The following is a 22,108-nucleotide window of genomic DNA, read 5'->3' on the forward strand; positions in this document are numbered from 1 at the left end:
TTTTTAAGTTCCTTTATAGTTGTGATTGCACTTTTAAAAAGATACATTAAAACATTTAAAAAATGTTTAAAATATGGCGTACATACAGAACATTACAAATGGTTAAAAACAAAGAAAAGTGAAATAGTTATGACCTAAAAGAATTCTTCATGTCATGTCTTTACTTTCATAGTGTGTCTTTAATTTGGGATACCTTGAGAAGGACACTTTGTGTTTGTAATAGTCTTCGAAGATCTTGGGTATAAATTCTGCTTAATTATTATGGATGTAATGCTCTCCTCTATTGTGATGTATGTAAGAAATAATTTAAAATTAATTTTTTTAAAAAAAGAATTAGAAAAAAATTAAATAAATTCTGCTTAATTAAAAAGTATGGAAAGACAAAGAAACTGGAATAAATAAAACTATTTTCAAAGAAATTTAGAGCCAGAAGAATATGATTCCTTGGTTTTATGACTATCACTGCTATAGTGTGTTATTGGTGAAACAACAAATTCATCAATGGAAGAGTCAAGAAGTAGTCAAAAATATAACCGCTTTTTACAAATGTGCAAGGTCAATTTAATCAGAAAAAAACAGTAATTTCAAAATAATGTTGGACCAACTGTATAATCATAGGCAAAGAAAATGAAACCTAACCCTCAACTCCTATCCAAAAACTAACTCCAAATGGATCATAGTTTAAAAATATTAAAAGCAAAACTACATTTGTAAAGTATAAGAGAAAATAATCATGATACAGCTAGGTAATGAATTCTTGGATATGACATCAAAATTATAACTCATAAAAGAAAAAATGTAATTTGGATTTAATATTTTTTTATATTCCTGAGGAGGGAAAAATGATACACCACATCTGGGGAAAATATTTGTAAGTGATATGTCCAAGAAAATTGTGCCTAGCATACAAACCTCTTTAAAAACATCTCTAAATGTCATACTAGGGAAACAAACATCCTAATTAAAAAATGGATAAATGATTTGAGTAAACACTTCATCAAAGATACTTGGAAGGCAAACAAGCACATGAAAAAATAATATCAAAACCATTACAGAAGCTGGGTACAGTGGCCCACACCTGTACTCCCAATGATCTGGTAGGCTAAGGCAAGAAGATCTCAAGTTCAAAACCAGACTGGGCAATACCATGTCAAGAAAGAAAGAAAGAAAAGAAAAAAGAAGAAAGGAAGGAAGGAAGAAAAGAAAAGGACACGGGATATAGCTTGGTGGTAGGACACTTGCCTAGAATGTGCAGGACTCGGGGTTTAATCCCCAGCAAAGCAAAACACAAAAGCAAACAACAACAAAAATTAGAAAAATATAAATGAAGGTCGCAATGAGACAGCACTACTTACATAATACAATGACTAAATAACACATGGTGACAATAGCAAGTGCAAGAATGTGGAACTATCAAACTTCTCATATATTCCTGTTGGAAAATTGAACAGGCACTGTGGAAAATAGTTAAGCAACATAAAATTGATTCTCACCATTGGACCCAAAATTCAAACTCTTCATAATCATCTTAGAGAAATGAAATTTGTGCTTACACAAATGCTTGGTACGAGAATGTTTGCAGCATCTTTATTTATAATAGCAAAAAAATCTGACAAAAACCCTAATGTCCATCAGTGGGCAAATAGAAGAGTAAACTGTTGTATATCTATATGAAATATATTGCCCACCAGCAAAAAGAACAACCAGGATGGGACTGAGGATAATTTGCTTAAGGTTAAATAATCAAATCTCAAAAGGTACATGATGTGTGCTTCCATTTGCATAACATTGTACAAATGAAAAAATTACATATATTAACAAATCCGATTGCCAGGGGTGAGGTGGGGAGCCAAGCAGGATGGCATCCCTATAAAGCCAACTACTCAGGACACCAAATTGGCTAGATTACAAATATTGAGGCCCAACCTGGGCAACTTAGCAAAAACATGTCCCAAAATCAAATAAAAATGGTTGGGATAGCTTAGTGGTATTGCACTTGACTAGTATGTGTGAGGCCCTGGGTTTGGTCCTCAATACCTTCACCCCACCACACCCCAAAATTTAAAAAGTTGGGAAAGTATGCAACTATAAAAATGCATGTAGGAATTTGTTGATGTGACTTTATGTTCTTGATTGTTGTTGTTACATATCATAAAATGTCCCTAAACTTAAAAACTAAACGTTAAAACTGGTGATCAAATAAATTCTATTAGTCAACAGTATGGCAATAATTTCCTGTAACTGATAATGAACAGTGGTTATATAAGATGTTATCTTTGGGAGAAGCTGGTTAAGGGCCTTTAGAAACTCTTTATTTGGGTAAGATTTTTGTGAATCTAAATTTATTATTTCTGAATAAAACTTATAAAAGTTTTGATTTTATTCTTTTCTTGTACTTGGAATTGAACCCAGGGGCACTGGAAAGCATCTGCAATCTTTTTTTTTTTTTTTTTCTGAGACAGGGTCTAAGTGTATTGCTGAGGTTGGTCTCAAATTTGTAATCCTCCTGCCTCAGTCTCCCAAATCACTGTGTGCACCACCATGCCTGACTTTATATTGACTTCATACATTGCTTAATACTACTTATAAAACTTTATTAATATATTCCATTTCAAGTATTCTAAACTCAGAATCAAAGAAATGGACGAGCTTATCATGTAATGACAGACTTGTAACAAAAAGACTTCTTTCATCATTTTGCTAGGGCTTCTTTCCCTCATTATCATCTCTTACTATTTCACAAAAGGTTCTCTACATTCAAATATATTCATATTGATTTCCTCACAAGTGATGCAATAAAATACTACAAATCCTGCCATAGAAAAGCATTTCGCTAGTGTCGACACTCTCAATCTATTAAGGTCTTAATTTCTGGGCAAAGGCTTTCCCGTGTTTATCATATTTCTATCAGCTGATATTTCATCCATAACCTATGATAATTTTTTGATAATCTTTTTTCAGCATTGGGGAATGAACCTAGGGAGATGAAGTCTCTCTCTCAACTGAAGGTTTCTGTAGTCTGTCACATTTGTGGGATTTTTCTGAGTACACACTTTTTAGCCATCATATAATGTCCTGAAATGTTTTTATGAAGACTGATTGTATATAGTTGTTTCATATAATATGGAACATGAATGAGGTAATTGATCCTAAGTATACCACCATATACTCTACAACAAAGTTATTATTCTTTGTTTTTATTATATAATCTCAAGGGCTTACAACTAGCAGAATAACTACCTGTGAATTCTCTTGTGTTTAACAAGGATTGACAAGTGGGCAAAAGCTTTCCCACAATCACTACATCCATAGGGCCTCTCTCCTGTATGTTTTCTTTGATGAACATTAAGCCCTGACTTTGTAGTGAAGGCTTTCCCACATTCACCGCACTGATAGGGTTTCTCTCCTGTGTGAATTCTCTGATGGGTAATGAGGTCATTTTTGCGCAAAGAGAATTTTCCACATTCAGTACATGCAAAGGAAGTGTTTCCTGAGTGAAATCTCTGATGCTGGACAAGGCATGTCTTCTTCCTGAAGGCTTTACCACACTCATTGCATTTGTAAGGCTTCTCTCCAGTGTGAGTTTGCTGATGTATGCCTAGAGTACTCTTCATGGTGAAGCCCTTCCCACACTCATTGCATATGTATGGTTTCTCACCAGTGTGAATCCGCTGATGGGCAATAAGCATGCTTTTCCCAGTTAAGCCTTTGCCACATTCACTGCATATGTAGGGTTTCTCTCCTGTATGAGTGCGCCGATGTACATTGAGGTGACTCTTTTCAGTAAAGCCCTTTCCACATTCACTGCATTTATAAGGCTTCTCTCCTGTGTGAGTTCGCTGATGTCCTATCAACCGGATCTTTGCAGGGAAACCTTTTCCACATTCATTGCACACATAAGGTTTCTCTCCTGTGTGAGTTCGCTGATGGACAATCAGGCGGCTCTTCACAGTGAAGCCTTTCCCACAGTCATTGCACATATATGGCTTCTCTGCAGTGTGAGTTCGCTGATGTAAAATTAGGTCACTCTTCATGGTGAAGCCTTTTAGACATTCGGTGCATACATAGGGTTTCTCTCCTGTATGTGTCCGCTGATGCCTGATGAGAGGACTCTTCAAGGTGAAGCCTTTTCCACACTCATTGCATGTATATGGTTTCTCTCCTGTGTGCGTTCGCTGATGTACGATGAGACAGTGCTTCATGGAAAAGGCTTTTCCACATTCACTGCATGCATACAACTTCTCTTCTGAATGAGTTAGCTGATGTGTGATAAGACTGTTCTTCAAGGTGAAGCCTTTCCCACATTTATTGCATATGAAGGGTTTCTCTCCAGTATGAGTCCGACTATGTGCAATAAGACGCCTCTTCTCAATGAATCCTTTTCCACATTCACTACATATATAAGGTTTCTCTCTTGTATGAGTTTTCTGATGTGCAGTGAGACTGAACTTTGTAGAGAAGGATTTCCCACATATGCTGCATCCATGGGGTTTCTCTCCTGTATGAGTACGCTGATGATAAATGAGTCGACACTTTTTAATGAAGGCTTTCCCACATTCACTACACTTATAAGATTTCTCTCCCATATGTGTTTCCTGATGCACACTGAACTGTAATTTTTTGAGGAAGGACATGTCACATTTGGTGCATTCATACTGTTTCATCCCTGTATGATTTCTCTGATGTTCTGTTAGCTGGGACTTTCTGGAGAAGGCTTTCCCACATTTACACCTGTAAGGTTTCTCTCCTGTATGAACTCTCTGATGATTGATGAACTGAGACACCCTGACAAACACCTTCCCACACTCACTGCATTCATGTATTTTCTCTATGCTATGAGTTCTCTGTTGTTTAATGACCAGGGCCATATTGGTAGGTTTTGCACTTAAAGGAAATTTAATTTCAGTATAAAACCATTCATGGTTTGCATGGATGTATATAGATTTCCCATCTCCATTAATCTCAGTAAATCTCTTTAGGTCACAGCTTCTATTCTGGCTTTTAAAACTTAAATTTGATTGTAAAGGTTTTTCACAATTTTGCTTTAGTGGAAAATGAACTTTGCTCTGATTAACAATATTTCTGAATGCTTTATGTTCATGGCCTTGCTCCAGATTCTTCTGAATGCTTTGATTTTTCAAGTGATGTTGCAGAGGATCATCAACTTTTCTGATTTCTAGGAAAAACAAGAACAGTGAATCATTTCATCATCTTCTTCTGGCATTAAACTGTTTTAAAAAATGCTGTGGTGTGATGTAATTCTTTAATGACAACCCCATATAAATATAAAAAGGTTTTATATATAAATATCCCTATCTCTTGCACCTTGGTAAAACACAATAACATACACACATTATAAAATAAAGTCAGTAAGTGTACATGCTTTTCCCAGTTAAGCCTTTGCCACATTCACTGCATATGTAGGGTTTCTCTCCTGTATGAGTGATTTGTAGATGTGACTACTTTCTAAATAAATCTTTACAAAATGTACAGATAGTAAAAATATCAACAAGGTCACTTTTAGCAGGAACCCCAGAATTTCACAGGACACCATCAGACCATGGAAGCTGGAGACATACCAGACCATATGAGGCTACATTTATTTACTCTACAATTAATTTGCTGAACAACAGCTATGTGTAAGTTGCCATGTTTGTGTTTTGAATATGCAAATATATTTCTTAGTTTCATGAAAGTTTAGTTCTAATTATGGAAAAAGAATTCAAAAGAAATCAAAGAAATAAAGATTGTAACTGTCATCTGTAAAATGTTATGAAGGAGGCAGTAAGATATACAGGAGGAACAGGAAATCAGAATATAACTAAAAGAAGAAAAGCTAAAGTTTAACTTACTAATAGTTTCAATGGGAGGAGTGGGAAGAGGATAAGTGAAAGTAAGGGCACAACGATTACTGTAAAAATCACATGGCTTCAACCACCACATTAGGGGGAAGCCTCATGATGAAATAAGAAATATTACTGAAGTCTGGAATGAATGGAAAATCTAGTGTACATTAAGAACATAAAGTTTCAGATGATTACTATACATCCAATATAAAAATGAAGAAACTGATTGAATATGTAAGTACTGAAAAAGGTCTTATCTGGAAATATCAATGTGGATATCATCAATCCATACAAAATTATTCAAAGAAAGAACCGGATAAGATTGTACTCAGAAACAAGTAGAAAAAGAGAAGGTACATGCATAAGGCCTACAACTTAGCCATGCCTATATAAACAGCTCTGAAATTTGTTAAGCCCACCAAAATAAACCAAATACTGACTACTATGACCAGGTGTACCTCCAGAGATCCAAATATATGGAATAAATACCCCACAGTGACAAGAATGTAAGATTCTCTAGCAGGGTGCAGTGGAATTTGCCTGTAATCCCAGCAACTCATGGGGGAGGATACAAATTCTAGGCCAGCCTGAACAATTTATCAAGACTCTGTCTCAAGATAAAATAAACGAGGCTGGGGATATAATTCAGTGGTAGAACATCCCCTGGGTTCAATCCTCAGTTCTGTGGGGGAAAGGGGAGTGAAATCCTCTTGAAAACTGATAAAAGGGTAGATATGAAGTGTTCTCACCACAGAATTAAATCAGCACTTTTTTTGTTTTGTTTTGTTTTTTGGTGGTGGTGGTGGTGGTTTTGGAGATTGAATCCAGGGCCTTGTACATGCTAGGCAAGTGTTCTATCACAAGTTACATTACCAACTCCCAATCCCACTCCTTCTGGGTCATACTCTCCTGTGTTGCTACAGAAGGAATAAACAATGATGGACAATTAAGTGTTTGCAGGCATGGGTTATTCCATCACACACACCAAAGAAAGCACTGGCCTTGACTGGCTCCTGAAAGGTAACTCTGGGTCCCTGGAATATTTGTCTAACAGAGTGTCTTTTTATGCCTAAGGCCTTGGGTCACACCAGATGTGTTTAATGCTAGCAATGTTATTAATGTTGGACACCCTGTTTGTGTATGCCTGAGGCTTTGGACCCAACTGTATCATTTTGATTCTGGGTAGTTAGACACCATACCTGGGTGAACTTCCCTGGTAGGCAACTGTGGGAAGCCGTTCTCGCACGTGATTGGGCACCTCCCTGACTGGGTGTGAGGCGTTCCGGCCAAGCTGTGTCAGAACTAATCCCCACCCTTTTTAGGTGCAAGAGCCCATCCGTGTGGGGGTGTGACTGACCATTGACCCTGAGACCAATCACTGACCCTGACCTTGGAATGCTGTCCCCCTCAACCTTCATTGGATGGAATTTTCCCCTGAATTTCTTGTTCCCCAATAAAAGGCCACTCCCTGGCATGCCCTCTCTCTCTCCTGTTAGTCTCTTGTGTAAACCTCGCTACCCCACCGGGTGGCTCAAGGCAGGAGCCAGGGAGGGCCAGCTCAGACCTGGTCAAGAAAAAGGTAAATTGAGTTTATGTGTGTTTATTTTGATCTCACTAGTTAACTTCTATGCTTAGGACCTCTAGTATGAAGCTAGCGTGCTGGTCGCGTGGCAGAGGCAACACTTCATATATGTTGTCAAAGATTATTGCTGGAAAAATTCAGCACTGGTTGCAGAGATTCACTAATAGAAGATGACTGGTAGCTTGAGCCTAGTTTTGTTTTGTTTTATTTTTTATTTTTTTGCAGAGGCCAAGGTTTCATGTATACTAGGCAAGTGCTATACCACTGAGCTATTTTTAAAATATTTTTTAGTTGTAGATGGATAAAATACTTTTATTTTATTTATTCATTTTTATGTGGTGCTGAGAATCAAACCCAGTTCCTCATGCATGCAGGCGAGCGCTCTACCACTGAGCCACAACCCAGCCCCTGATGATTTTAATTCGTATCACTTTACTGTCAAAGACTGTAACATGAGTATAATAGTTCCCTCCCATCCTAGCTAAAGCCTACATTCTAAATAGTAGAGAAAAGAATCTATTTTAAAAAGTAGTGATGCTATGCCACTCCTCTATTCAAAACCTAGTGCTTTCTCAACTCATTTGGAGTAAAATCAAAGTCTTGAATGCCTTAGATAGGCAATATGTGGCCCATGGACCAGAACCTCCTGCTACAACCCAACTATCCTTATTTCTACTTTCCCTACCAGCTTCCTAGAAGTTCCACAAACTCCCTCCAGTCTCAATGTAGTAGAACTTCCACTGTTTCACATCTGGAACACTCCACACCCAGAGAGCCTACTTACTTCTGCCATCTATCTACTGAAAGGCCCTTAATAAGGAGCCATTCCCACCCACCACCCTAAAAGCACAGTGCCATGTCCCAACACCTACATTCCTATAGCTGCTTTAATTTTCCTTGTAGTATTGTTTTATCCCCCAAACATATTTATATATGTTTACTTTTTATTATATAGTCACCTCCATTGAGAATGAAAGCAATGTGAAGAGGAACAAGAATATTTTTTCCTCAGGTTTTTTTTTTTTTTCGTATTGGTGTTAGCAAGGCTTTCAACACACAAGTTTTAAAGAAGTAAATTATGAAGGTAATCACACATATAAACCATATTGATAAGAATTAATATTTAAAAAGAAAAACCAAAGCTCTATAATTAAGATGGTATTGTGGCATTGAGATCACTTGAAGAGAAACAGCAATCTTCCATGATAAGAAAATAATCATATTTTTATAGTCTAACAAGGAATAATCTGGAAATGCAAGTAAAAAAGAATTTCATCAATTACAAAACCAAAAAAGAAAACTCTACTTAGAAATATATTTAACAAAGGAAGTGCCAAACTTACACTGTATTCTGAAAGCTACAAAGCAACCCTGAAAGAAATTAAAAGCCTAATTAAATATAAAATGTCCATTGCTCCTGAATCAGAAAATTTAATAAGATTAAAATGGCAATACTCCCCAAAGTGGTAAACAGACTTAGCATAATTCTACTGAGCTTTTAAGGAGAAAATCACAAGCTCATTCTATAATTCAAATTGAAATTCAAAGGACTCAAACAAAAAATATATATCCTTTTTTTTCCTTTTCTGATACTTGGGATTGAACCCAGAAGCACTTTACCACTGAGCCACATCCCCAGTCTTTTTCATTTTTATTTTGATACAGGGTCTCACTAACTTGTAGAAGCTGACTGTCTCAGCCTCCCACAAGTTTCTGGGACTACAAGTATGAATCAGCTCACCTGGCTAATAAAAACAACCTTGAAATAGAGGAACAAGTTAAAGGACTCAACTTTCCATTTTCAAAACTTAGTACAAAACTATAGTAATAAAAGCAACTTGAGAACATAATTTATGTAAATACAAAATGTCTCTAAATTGTTTACACATAATTAGATGATATTTAAGCAACAAATGGCTATTAAAAACCATGGAATTGTACTTTAAATGGGTGAGTTACATGGTATGTGGAACATATCTCAATCACACTACAAAAAAACATGATGAAACCCCAAAAACTTTTGGGAAATAAATGCATAGCGACACCTAAGATGAATTAAGGAAAGTTCAGAATTAGGAAAACTATGATGGAAATGAGTTAAGTTCTGACTTGCTTTGGGACATAAGTTAATTAAACAATCAAAACACTACAGGGAATTTTAAGAAGACAGAGCTCAGCATGTCGGGAACATTTAAGGTAATGCCAGGATGGATGAAACTGAAACGGGCAGATCTAGGAGAACCCAAGTTTGAGTCAGAATAGCCACAATGGATGCAGTGGCTCACACTTGTAGCTCCAGCTACTCAGAGGGCTGAGGTGGAAGGATCACTTGAGCCCAGGAGTTTGGGGCCAGCCTAGGCAACACAGGGAGATCCCAGCTCTAAATCAATAAACAAACCAATAAACAAAGATAACAAAAAATAATTATTTTTGGAGGAAGATGATTCTTGCTCCTCACACACAATGGGAAGTCACCAGCCAGCTGCCATGAAGATGGACAAAATATACAGAAATTAAATATAAATTAGATAGTATTAAGGGGGAAGTCAATTTGTAAGTCTCTTCCAGAGACCAGAAAAAGACTAATTCAGAGAATGGAGAAATAATAAAGTAAACTTTTAAGACTTATGAGAACAGAAAAGAAAATAGAGAAATATGGAGAATCTCAGAAAGGGGAAAAAAAGAGAAGGTTAAAAAATCACATAAACCCTGAGTGAGAGACCAGGTCATCCAAGATGAGGTTAGATGGTATTAAAGAAGATTAAAATGTAGTAGTTAGAAAAAGAGTGATGCATTCAGAGTGCTCTCTGTTTAGAAAGGCCTGAAGAGAGGAATTTTTTACAGCAAGTGACTCAGGCAGAGACACTATGACAGTGGATTTGAAAATCCTAGGAAGAACAAAATTATGCAAAGAAACCAAAACAAGATAGGTATAAAATAAGAAAGGATGAGAGCAAGAAGAGAAAAGAAGGGTATATTTCCAACAAAGAAATGATCTGACATGGGCAGAGGGGCACGTAAAGAGGCTGGTTCATGGCTTTGCCTTCTATTCTGAGTAAGCAGAATATGACTTCTGTGGCTGCCCACCTGGCCAGTTCTCTCACTCACCTGAACAGAATCGACTGTAGATTTTACCTGCTGTTGTCCATGGTTCTTCCCCTCGTTCCAATCTGGAGAGGGCATCTGGTTTGCTGGATACATACCCTGATTGTGGGAAATGACAGAAGACTTACACTGAAATGGGTTAGGATATGTCAAGAAGGGAGACTGTTACATTTTAGGGACTAAACCCAAATTTTATATCTATAGCTCTCAGCTTCTCCCTCAGGAAAAGGTGGATTACTCTTCATATGGGGCAAAAGAAGATTTGAGAATCAACCACTTGAGAGTACTGCTGATGCTCCACAGACTTAGACAGCTGAGAAATGGAAGGCCACAGTCTAGCACCCTCCAAGTAACACAAGGCAGCTGTCCTCACCCATTGACACAAGGCTGCTGTAGTTCTCCAACATCACATCCTGATACAGGTCCTTCTGAGCAGGGCTCAGGAGCTGCCACTCCTCCCAGGTGAAGACCACGGCCACATCATCAAATGTCAGGGATTCCTGTAATGACATAGTATTAATGAAATGATGTTCCTTTGGTGATACAGAAAGTGTGCAAAAGTTATTCTGCTCATTTTCACAATAAAAGAAAATTGGTGTTTGTTTTCTTAATACAAAGTGATAAAATAAGAATTCAAATAAAATATTCTGTGACTGTTCGATCATCTGTTGATTCAACAAAGTTGAAAATTCTAACAAATTTTGGCATATGTAGCCATTAATTCCTCTAGCTAATGTAATAACATCTACTATAAGTGTACATATATATGTATATATGAGCATCTATTTTCTAATACCAAACTATACACTAAAGAGACAAATAATACAAATTGTTATATGTTCCATGGATCTTTGAGCCAATATCAAAGTAATGAAAAAAAAATTGCAGATGCTAGTATCACAAGATAATATATACCAAACAACTATGGTCAATGTACAGAACAAAACAAAAGAAACTGAAGAACATGTACAAAGCAAAAAATATTAATAGATAATTCAGCAAATTTGGAAAGAATTATATTTAAAAAGTATATCAAACACATATACACAAATGCCTATCTAGATGTGCATAAAAACTGATTAATATGTTAGAGACATACAGAAGGAAACCTGCTTTTGTATTTATGAGAAGGCTACAGTTTAGGACATCACCACCGCACCACCTCTAAGAAAACTCATTAAGACCAAAATGAGCCTCAGAACTGATGCCACAAAACACCAACATCCCTTGAAAACTTGTCTGCTTTCTCATAGTTGATGCAACTTACTGTGAATCTCTTGTATGACTGTCATAGATACCACATACAAGCTGACAGCTAATGCAAACTACAGGGTCCTCCTGCACAGTCATATAGCATATTCCAACATGAATCGTGTAGTGTAAAACCCTATGAATAATAATTTCCTCCTGAGCATGGTGGCACACACCTGTAATCCTAGCAACTCAGAGGGCTGAGGATTCCAAGTTTGAGGCCAGCATTAGCAACATAATAAGACTATGTCTCAAAATAAAAGGTGAAAAGAACCGGAGATGTAGCTCAGTAATAATCACCCCTGAGTAGAATCCCTAGTAACTACCTACCTATCAACCCATTTATTTATTCATTCATTTCTGATCCTACTTTGCACAGATTTCCCCAGATCACATTATTCTTCATTCATACTTGTTTAAATGCACTGATTTTTACCAGTCTTTACAAATCCACTGGGGAATAAAGAATAAGACAAATCAAGAGTCGGCTGGGCCTGCATCAATTTCTTCTGAATCTGTGAAATAACCATTAATTGGAATGTTCCATCTTTTGCCTCTTCTAGATCAGCTGCCACAACACTCAGCTAAATCATTCAGAGTCACCCCAGGTGAATTTGGATTTACACAAAATAATTTACACAAAGAAAGTCGCTTTTTCTTAGTGCCCAGTGATGGCTCTCAACCTTAGGGATCTGTTGGAAAGAGAGCCACCTGAATTCTTTATTCTTATATAGGGGGCACACAAGGGGAGGTTCAATGGAACATTCCATCCCAAAAAGGTCAGGGTAGTGTTACAAAGGAAGGAGAAGGCAGCCCACTCCATTGGGTAACGCCCACTCCATTGGGTAACACCCACTCCCAAAGCTGTGCTCCTCTGCTCCACAATTCCATCGCTCAAAGTTAGGGGTCGCTCAGCTCCTATGTAACAGCTTTAAAAAGTTTTGAAATATTTTGTAAGATCTAGTGTGTGCATAGGGGTCCTGTTTCCCCCCTTTATTTATAAAATTGAGTAGAGGATTGGCATAAGCCATAGTATCATTAGTTTAAGTTATAGACAATAGTACAAGTATTTAAATAAGAAAAGATTTATTATACCTAGGTGGTCTTAAACCTGACAAAAGTCATTTAAAGGACCATGGTAAATACAAACTTAGCTTGTGTGTGTGTGTGTGTGTGTGTGTGTGTGTGTGTGTGTGACTTCATTTTGACTTAACAGAATTACCAAAAATAAATATAATAAGTTGTTTATAAAAATTTGTGTTTTGAAGTTAGCTCTGGATTAACTTAAATAATTATCTAAATTTGGAGTGAAGTGAGAGACAGAGTTTTTAACTTAGGAATGGTGGCCTTTACTAGGGACATGAGAAATATAAAGACATCTATCTCAAATAGAAAGTAGACATGTTAAATAAGCCTAGAGAGGATATTTTGTTCTTTACCATTAACCAAAAATGAAATAGAAAAATGAACAGCCCTTTATGTACTAATCTATGAAAAACTGTTATTATTGTTATCAAACTCAATGTTGATCCAAGTGTAGGGAGTTAGTATCTCAAATATTAATGGGTAAAAATAGGTCAACATCTAATTTATAATTTTATATGGCACTGGGCTAGTAATGACATTTTGAGGAATTTATGTCAAAATAGTCCTTATGTATAAAGAAACGGGTTGTAGGAATATGTTTAGTAATTTCATTTAATGTAGCAAGATTAGCTCCAATAATTATCTATAATTTATGACTTTACTAATTTCAAAAATACCAACTTGTGATGTAGGGCATTGCCTAGCACGTGTGAGGTTCTGGGTTCAATCCTTAATGCCACATACAAAAAAAATAAACAAATAAAATAAAAGCCTGCTTGTGGGAGACCAACCTTACATGTGACTGAGTTATACTTCCCAGCTGGGGGTTTGAGGGTCCGTGACTCCGTGTCTTGCTACAGCCCCAGGGGTGAAGCTATGCTCACCTGTTCCTTTATAATATAACCCCTGCCCTGTTTAGGATAGAATCTTCCATAGAAGTGCCTTGTGTGTGACCCCTTCTCTTACTGTGCCCTTGGGTGTGGCCTACCCAGGTGTCAGTCAACCTGCTGACAGTGGACATCATGAAGATAGACTCAGCCCCCTGAAACCTGACCCCTTGCCTCATTTAAAATACTTCTCCTCAATAAAAGGGGTCAGCGCGTGCTCTTGCTCTCTCTCTTTCTGTGGACCCTTAAGGTCAGAGGAGCCGACGCAGCGACCCCAAAGAAAAAGGTATTTGTGTCTCTCGTGTGGTTATTTCATGCAGCCCAGTTAGCCCAGTTTGACTGGAGTGATCCCTGAGCCTTTTAGTCGTGAGAACAAAAACCTGGCACCTGCTGTCCATCTACAACTAAAGAAATTAATTTAAAAAAAAAAAAAACCCTCCATCTCCAGCTAAGGGTATCCCTAGCAATTATATGATATCCAAGTGTTAAAATCTATTTGCTTAATTTGATTTTTTTCTTCTTCCTGGCAACCTGGCACCTGTAGGGTGAAGGACAAGTCACCCTGAATGATTCATTTTCCTTGTGCCCTGCCACTGTCACTGTTGCTATACACTGTCAGGAGCCGCTCTCGACAGGAGCTATGTACACACCTTTCAGTCCTGAGTAAAGAGGTACGGAACTGGTATTGCACCATTGCAATACAATTGAACCTTACCTCTGCTTGGATAAGAGAGGTGCAGCTCCAGGAGTGGGAGTCACCCAATGGGGTTAGATTACACCCACTTGTTTGTTGGAACCCTAACCCTTGCCTCATTAAAATGGCTTCTCCCCAAAAATACATGGGTTTGAGGTGTGCTTTTATTTTCTTGCTGGACTTGGAGCTGCTGTTGAGAGGCTGCCACACCATGTGACCAGCATTTTCCTTTCTTGATTGGTGAGGCTCTGTGTCACTTCCAAGTGATCTGGCCACATCAAAGTGGCCATAGAAGGTGGCCCCAATCTTGAAAGTCATAAAAATATAGCAAAATGTGTCTTCTTGTGTAGGTATGCCTTCCTACAGCCCTATGGGTTGACTAATGCTCACCTGTTCCTTTGTGATATTACCCCTTAGCCCTGTTTGGGATAGAATTTTCCATGGAAATGCCCTTTGTGTGTCCCTTTCTCTTGCTCCACCTCCATATTTTTTGTGGGCTCCACATTGGTCCTTCCTGCTGTCACTTAACCAGGACTTCTGGCTCTGCCTCCCAGCTACTAGCATATCCTTCTTTTTCTCACAGCCTGACAAAAAAATTCCTTCATAATTTTAATACATTCTCACTAAAAAAAGACTCATCCTTTTCAGGAAAATCGGGTTTCACAAGCTTCTACTCTGCTGCCCTAATCCTAACATGCTTTCAAAGCCAAAAATCTGATTTTTAACCCTCAACAGGGTTTATGGCTATATTATTAAGGAAAATTGCAGAAATAGTGTAACATTTATGAGAGACACACATGCTTGCTTATGTTTTATTTTTAGAGGTTATAAGGATTCATTTTGCTCATCAAAGGAACAAAAGTCAGCAACCTGAGACAATTTTCTCACAATGTTCCCACGATGACCAAAAAATCTTTATTTTCATTTCTGACTATGTAATTACAATAAATAAATAAATAAATATACTGGGATCTACATTAATGGTGTATCAATAGTTAAAGTAGGTTGAAGTATTCCAAATATTTTAAGAAGCACATGGTTTTATAAGGTTTACAAAATTATAGCTATACCTTTATTTTCAATGCATATTTTCCCAGTTATTTAAATAATCTATAATCAGGAATTCATAAAATAATTAGCATATGTCTATTTGTTTAATTAATGTCTATTTGTTTCAAATTGTTTTTCCACAACAGGAAGCACATAATTTATGCATATATATATATATATATATATATATATATATATATATATATATTTGATGCTCTGCCATTTATAGTTATAAATATTTAAGATAAATGTAATTTACTATAAAATACAGATATAATTTTATAAACAGAGATCTCCTAATTTAAAAACTATCTCTAGCTGCATCCCAAATTGAGATAATTATTTAAGTTAATCTAGAACTAATTTCAAAATACAAATTTTTATATACAATTTACTATATTTTCCATTTTTTGGTAATTCTAGTAAAGTCAAAATCAAGTCAAACAATTAATAAAGACTAAGTTTCTATTTGCCATAGTCCCTTTAAATGACTTTTGTCAAATCTTATGACCAGCTAAAAATGATAGATCCTTTCTTATTATTTAAATACTTGTACTATTGTCTATAACTTAAAACTAATGATATTATAACTTATATCAGCCTTTCATTCAATTTCATTTCATTCAATTCAAAGAAAAGGGAAAAACAGAACCCTATATGCCCCTGCTGTATCTAACAAATATTTCAAAATTTTTCTTAAACTGTAATATTAAAAGTCTTATTTCTGCTGAACATGACTTAGAAAGTTAAATCAGACTTCAAAGGATAGAGTTTAAACCTGTCATAGTGAAAATGACTGAAAATCCTGGCACAAGAAGGTAAGTTTTCAGCTGCAGAGTTTACAACCCTGCAACTTCAAAAGGAGCTTGTCAGGTAAGTAAAACTTATGAGTAGACTTCTATGGACCCATCTTTCAAGTCCACCTTTAATGTGCATCACAATGTAGACTGGAAAGTCCACCCATGAAACTAGACTAATTATAATGACTATAATGGTCATAGAGATACACACACACACACACACACACACACATATATATATATATATATATATATATATATATATATATATATATATATATATATATATTGATCCTATGGTAAACAGGCTGTCTAGGAGTATCTTTTGAGAAAAAGACAGCGTATGAGAAACCTAAGCCAGCCAATCATGCTGGTCCTTAGAAATTAAGACTATATATCTGGATAACTGTCAAAATAGAAAGATTGTTGACATAGAAATCTCCTATATACTCCAGTTATTTATAGACTGGTCTTGACAAGGACAATTGTAGAAAGTTTAACCCTCAGTGAGATGGCACCCAGAAGGATGCTTTGATGCTTAACTTCTGCCTCCAGAATTTTACATTACTGACAGATATAAGAGACTCCTTAAATGTGAGAATTAAGGGAAAGGATGATGAATATCCTGTAGCCTGAAGGAATACAACTTGTCTCACTGTATCACTAGTTATTGCCAGCTGACATTTCAGAGCTGTGGTATGCTTAAATCAACATCCAGGCTTCAAAACAGGTGTGGGCCAATTAACCAGACTTGGGCAAGCTCTTGATCTCATAATCCTTGAAGTGACTACTTTAAATATTATTGTTTCTACAATTACAGCCTTTATGGCTATATTTTAAAACTTACAACATGTGGATTTTCTTAATAATTTGACTTAGGGGCTGGGGCTAGGGCTCAGTGGGAGCTCACTTGCCTGGCATTTGTGAGGCACTGTGTTTGATTTTCAGCACCATATAACAATAAATAAATAAAATCAAGGTATTTTGTCCAACTACTACAACAACAAAATTAAATGAATGTTAAAAAAATACTTTGACTTAAATTACTTCCAAAATCCTTCATAGTCAGATAAGTGCTTATAGAAGGACTGGAACAAAGTTGAACATTCTAGAAGCCACTATAATGAACAATGCAAATGAGCCCTCTGCTCTATGGTTTGAGGAAAGGCTTAAATGCTGTGCCAGTTAATTAGGTCTGTGTTACTGTGGCCAAACACAATGCTTCCCAATCAAATTGGTAAAAGATTAAGAATCTTTTGATGAGTGTTTGACAGAGTAATAATAATAACATGGATCTTTTAGAGTTAATTAAATGATTTTAATCCTAAAAGGAATTCTGAAACATTCTATATGATATGTTATTGGAATAATATGTTTTCTATTAATTCCTTTTGTGTCTCAATAGTAGGTCATGATGATCTCAGACCAAGAATCCAGTGACTGAAAGATATAATTCCCCAATTGCCTTTTTATATTAAGAAAGGGGAAATATGTCAGAAGCCGCTCTGGACAGGAGCTATGTACACACTTTAAGTCTGAGTAAAGAGGTAGGAAATTGGTACAATTGGACCTTACCTCCGCTTGGATAAGAAAGGTGCAGCTCCAGGAGTGGGCATCACTCAATAATCTCTGGTGTAAACAATAAAACCCACTTGTTTGTTGGAACCCTAGCCCTTGCCTAATTCAAATGGCTTCTCCCCAATAAAACCTGGGTTCCAGGCATGCTCTTTCTCTTTCTTGCCTGACTTGCCCCCCGCTTTTGGGAGCTGCAGCTGAGGAGAGATCACTGAACGCAGAGAAAAGGTACTTTCTGTATCTGTGTGCCTTTATTTAGTCACTGGGAGTGACCCTGACCGGTTCAGTCGTGAGTCATTACAATACATTCACCTTAAATCCAAGGCCTCAACGTTTCCACGTAGCCCTCTGAAGCCTACACATCTGGGTTAGTAATACACTGGCTCCGAATGCTGCTCATTTAGCACAACATACAAGCACAGGAGGGAGGCATTCCGACATCTGGGCAGGTTTATCTTTGAGTAAGGTCACTTACCATGACAGAAACGTGGTGTCAACTGTGCCAGGAAAACCTAAAAAGAAAAAGCTGGGAACTCGCAGGAGGATACAAGTCCTCGCCTCAATACAAACGCACCACTTTGGGGTAAGTTAGATCCCGGGGCTGCGGAGAGCGCCGGGCTCAGGTGCAGGTGAGGTTGGAAAGCGGGCGGGGTGGGGTGGGGGTCGGTGGGGGCGGGGTTCGGAGGCCTTGGGGGCGGGGAGGGGCCGAGGGCGCGGAACGCTGGCACGCTCACCCAGCAGCAGCGCAGGAGCCGGCGCGACCCAAGGCACAGCGCCGCCGGGAGGCCGCGGGGGCGTGGACCGAGCCGGTGCGACAGCCCCTCGGCCCTCCGCCCCCGGCCCCTCAAGGCCCAGCCCGCACTGCCTCCCGGCAGACCCTGCAGCCCCCAGCTCGCCGCCCAGCCCCGCGGAGCCGACCCCGCGTCCTCCCGACATCACTCGCGACCCAGCGAAGGGACGTGGCGTGGCGCGGGGACCGTCGCCCGCGGAGGCAAGATGGCCGCGCCCGCTGCCTCCCACGGGGGCCGCCATGCGCGCCGGGGTTCGGGGCAGTCGGTCCCCCGGGCGTTTCCGCAGCCGCGTGCAGCGTGGCCCGGAAGGGAAGGGACGGGAACGGCCCCACTTCCTGGCACCGCAGCCCTCGTGCGGACGACGTCCCCAGGCTGGAGCCGGCAGCAGACTGGGCGCGGGGCGAGCCCCTCCGGCTTCTCCGTGGACGCCAGCGCCGAGGAGGCTGGGTGTCCAGGCCGCGCAGCACGCGTCGGAGAAGGGAGGCGGCCGCCGCCGAGGGCGGACACGTGGACCCACTTCACAGCAGCTCCAACCGGCCTGGGGCCCCCGGAGGGGGCGGGGCCCCGGGGCGAGGGCCGCTGGTCGGGCTGTCCAGGAGGAGCCGGGAGGGTCGCAGACCCTGACCTTGAGATGGAGGAAAGGCCTCGTGCACGTGTGACAGCAGGGCAGCACAGAGAGCGGGCAAAGGGACCCGGCAATCATTTCCAGAGCGGACTACCATTTTCTCTTCCCACCATCAGTGTGGGATCCGCTTTTTCCCACATCTTAGCATTTCCTATCAGATCTCAAAAGCCTGGCGAGATGGTGCACACCTATAATCCCAGCGACTCTGGAGGCTGAGGCACGAGGATTCTAAATTTGAGGCCAGCCTCAGTAATTAGTGAGACCACGTTTCAATAAAAAAAAAAAAAAAGGGCTGGAGATGTAGCTTTGTAATAAAACTCCCCTGGGTTCACTCTGCAGCACCACCTCTCACCCCAAAAAAGAGGGATTAAAAAGAAGAAAAATACATCCTACCTAAATTTTTCATTAATAGCAAAATGAAATTGGCCTCTTATTTTTAAAATGATCATGCCTCCCAGTCATGGTGGCGCCTGTAATCCCAGCAACTCAGGAGGCTGTGGTAGGAGGATCACAAATTCCAGGTAAGCCTCAGCGATTTAGCAAGGACTTCAGCAACTTAGTGAGGCCCTAGCTTAAAAAATAAAAAGCGCTGGGGATGTTGCTCAGTGGTAAAGCACCTCTGGGTTCATTCCCCAGTAGAAAAATAATGTCAAATGTCATGAATACTTAAATGAATGCAAAGTAAATTTTAAAATCCAAACTTAAACCTAAACAACTGAAAGAATAAATGTTTGTTATATTTGAATATTAAGTTTGGGGAAGGTTTGTAATGCAGTAAAAACCGATACCAATAAAGGCTATTTATTAAATAATCGAGGTCTCTTTATGAGCAGTATGCAGACTTAGAATGTCCATGTAAACGACAAAAATGAGTGTATGATTGACTTAAAAAATCAGAACAAGTTGCATAATACTGCAAATAATGTGAACAATTTTTTAAAATGTAGACACATGCAATTCACAATCTTCAGTGGATATAAAATGGATCATATAATTGTGGTTCTCAGGATTAGATTTGAATAATGTTTACAATTCTCAATAGGTTGAATATTATCTTATTATTTGACATTAGCTTATTGATTGATTGATTGAGGATTGAACTCAGGGCATCTACTGATGAGCGTCAGCTCTAGAACTTTTTCATTTCATTTTGACAGGGTCTTGCAGAGTTGCCCAGGCTAGCCTTGATATTGCAATTCTCCTGCCTCACCCACCCAACTAGTTGGGATTACAGGCATGCACCACCATGCCTGACTAGCCTTGTCAGTTTTTGTCTGTCTCCATTTTAGTTGAAAACTCAGTTATGGAATTATCCATTGTGAAAGACAGAAGGAAAAAATTGGGACAAAAGGAAGTCTCGGAAGCCTGCAGGACAACAAACGTCACAATATGTGAAATAGGATTCCCAGGGAAAAGGCTAAAAAAAGAGAGGAAAAAATTATCAAAACTTCCCAAGTATGATAAAATATACTTAGTCTTCAGATCCAAAATTTCAGATCCACATAGGGATACATCATAGTCAATTTACAAGAGACACCAGAGCCTAAGGCTCTTTCTGCCCCATGAGGTAGAAGAATGCATTGTCTACCAGACAGAAGAGGGGGTCCTCACTGGAACCTAACCATGCCGGCAGGTCTTCTGGCCTACAGAACCATGAAAAACTAAAATGTCTTTGTTTAAATCTGTCTAGTATTCTGTTATGGTAGCCCTAGCAAACTAAGGGCTATATTTTCACTCTTTTAAGTGTTGGAAATCACTTGGTGTTTGGTTTGCCACACCTATATTATTTGCTAAAATTTATGTTAATCACAAGTGTTAGTATTAAAAACACAACTTAAGGGGCTGGGGCTCAGTGGTAGAGTGCTTGCCTAGCATGTACGAGGCCCTGGGTTCGATCCTCAGCACCACATATAAATAAAGCTATCGTGTGCAACTATAACTAAAAATAAATAAATAATAAAATGAAAACACAACTTAAGAACAATTTCAATGAAACTCAAATGTGAATAATTTAGTACATTATAGAATAGCCACTTGAAGACTCTGTAACGATAAAACTGCATAGTTGATTAATCAGATTAATAATGAAAGAGATCTTTAAAAAATATAATAGCTTTATTAATATAATTCATATGATAAAATTCACCCACTTACACTATACAATTCAGTGATTCTTAAGAGTTGTACAACCATTACCACAATCAATTTTAGAACATTTCCATCATCCTGAAAATAAATTGTATACCCATTAGCAGTGTCTCCCCATTTCTTCCTACCAATCTCTCCACTAGCTCTTATGGTGGACATTTCGTATTAATGCAACCAAATAATATGTCATCTTTGGTGACTGGTTATTCAGCATATTTGCAAGGATCATTCCACCAGGCGACCAGCACGCTGGTTTCATTAAAGTGGTTCGTGGCATAGAAGTTAACTAGTGAGATCAAAATAAAACACACAGACTCAATTACCTTATTCTGTGACCAGGTCCGAGACGGCTCTCACCTCGAACCACCTGGTAGGGCAGCAAGGCTTACTCAGGGCTAGCAGGAGAGAGAGAGAGCATGCCAGGGAGTGGCCTTTTATTGGGGAACAAGAAATTCAGGGGAAAATTCCATCCAATGAAGGTCGAGGGGGGCAGCATTCCAAGGTCAGGGTCAGTGATTGGCCTCAGGGTCAATGGTCAGTCACACCCCCACATGGACAGGCTCTCGCACCTGGAGAGGGTGGGGAAAGCTCCAACACAGTTTGGCCAGAGCGCCTCACACCCAATCCGGGAGGTGCCCAATCACGTGCGAGAATGGCTCCCCACAGAT

At 38.8% G+C, this 22,108-nt stretch overlaps 1 protein-coding gene across 1 annotated transcript in view; it reads right to left on the bottom strand.

The window, feature by feature from the left end:
• Positions 1-18,409, bottom strand: part of LOC114080061 (zinc finger protein 615) — a 36,700-nt gene extending 18,291 nt beyond the window's left edge. Inside the window, exons 1-4 of the mRNA XM_071604337.1 lie at positions 18,352-18,409; positions 10,907-11,033; positions 10,537-10,632; positions 3,082-5,176 (exon numbers count right to left, since the gene is read on the bottom strand). Coding sequence (XP_071460438.1) covers positions 3,237-5,176; positions 10,537-10,632; positions 10,907-11,033; positions 18,352-18,354 — 2,166 coding nt within the window. The 5' untranslated portion in view covers positions 18,355-18,409 and the 3' untranslated portion in view covers positions 3,082-3,236. Of the gene's footprint in view, positions 5,177-10,536; positions 10,633-10,906; positions 11,034-18,351 lie in introns of the transcript that reaches the window.
• Positions 18,410-22,108: the final 3,699 nt, after the last annotated feature.

The sequence above is a fragment of the Marmota flaviventris genome, chromosome 18, assembly GCF_047511675.1.
Source record: "Marmota flaviventris isolate mMarFla1 chromosome 18, mMarFla1.hap1, whole genome shotgun sequence".
Taxonomy (NCBI): domain Eukaryota; kingdom Metazoa; phylum Chordata; class Mammalia; order Rodentia; family Sciuridae; genus Marmota; species Marmota flaviventris.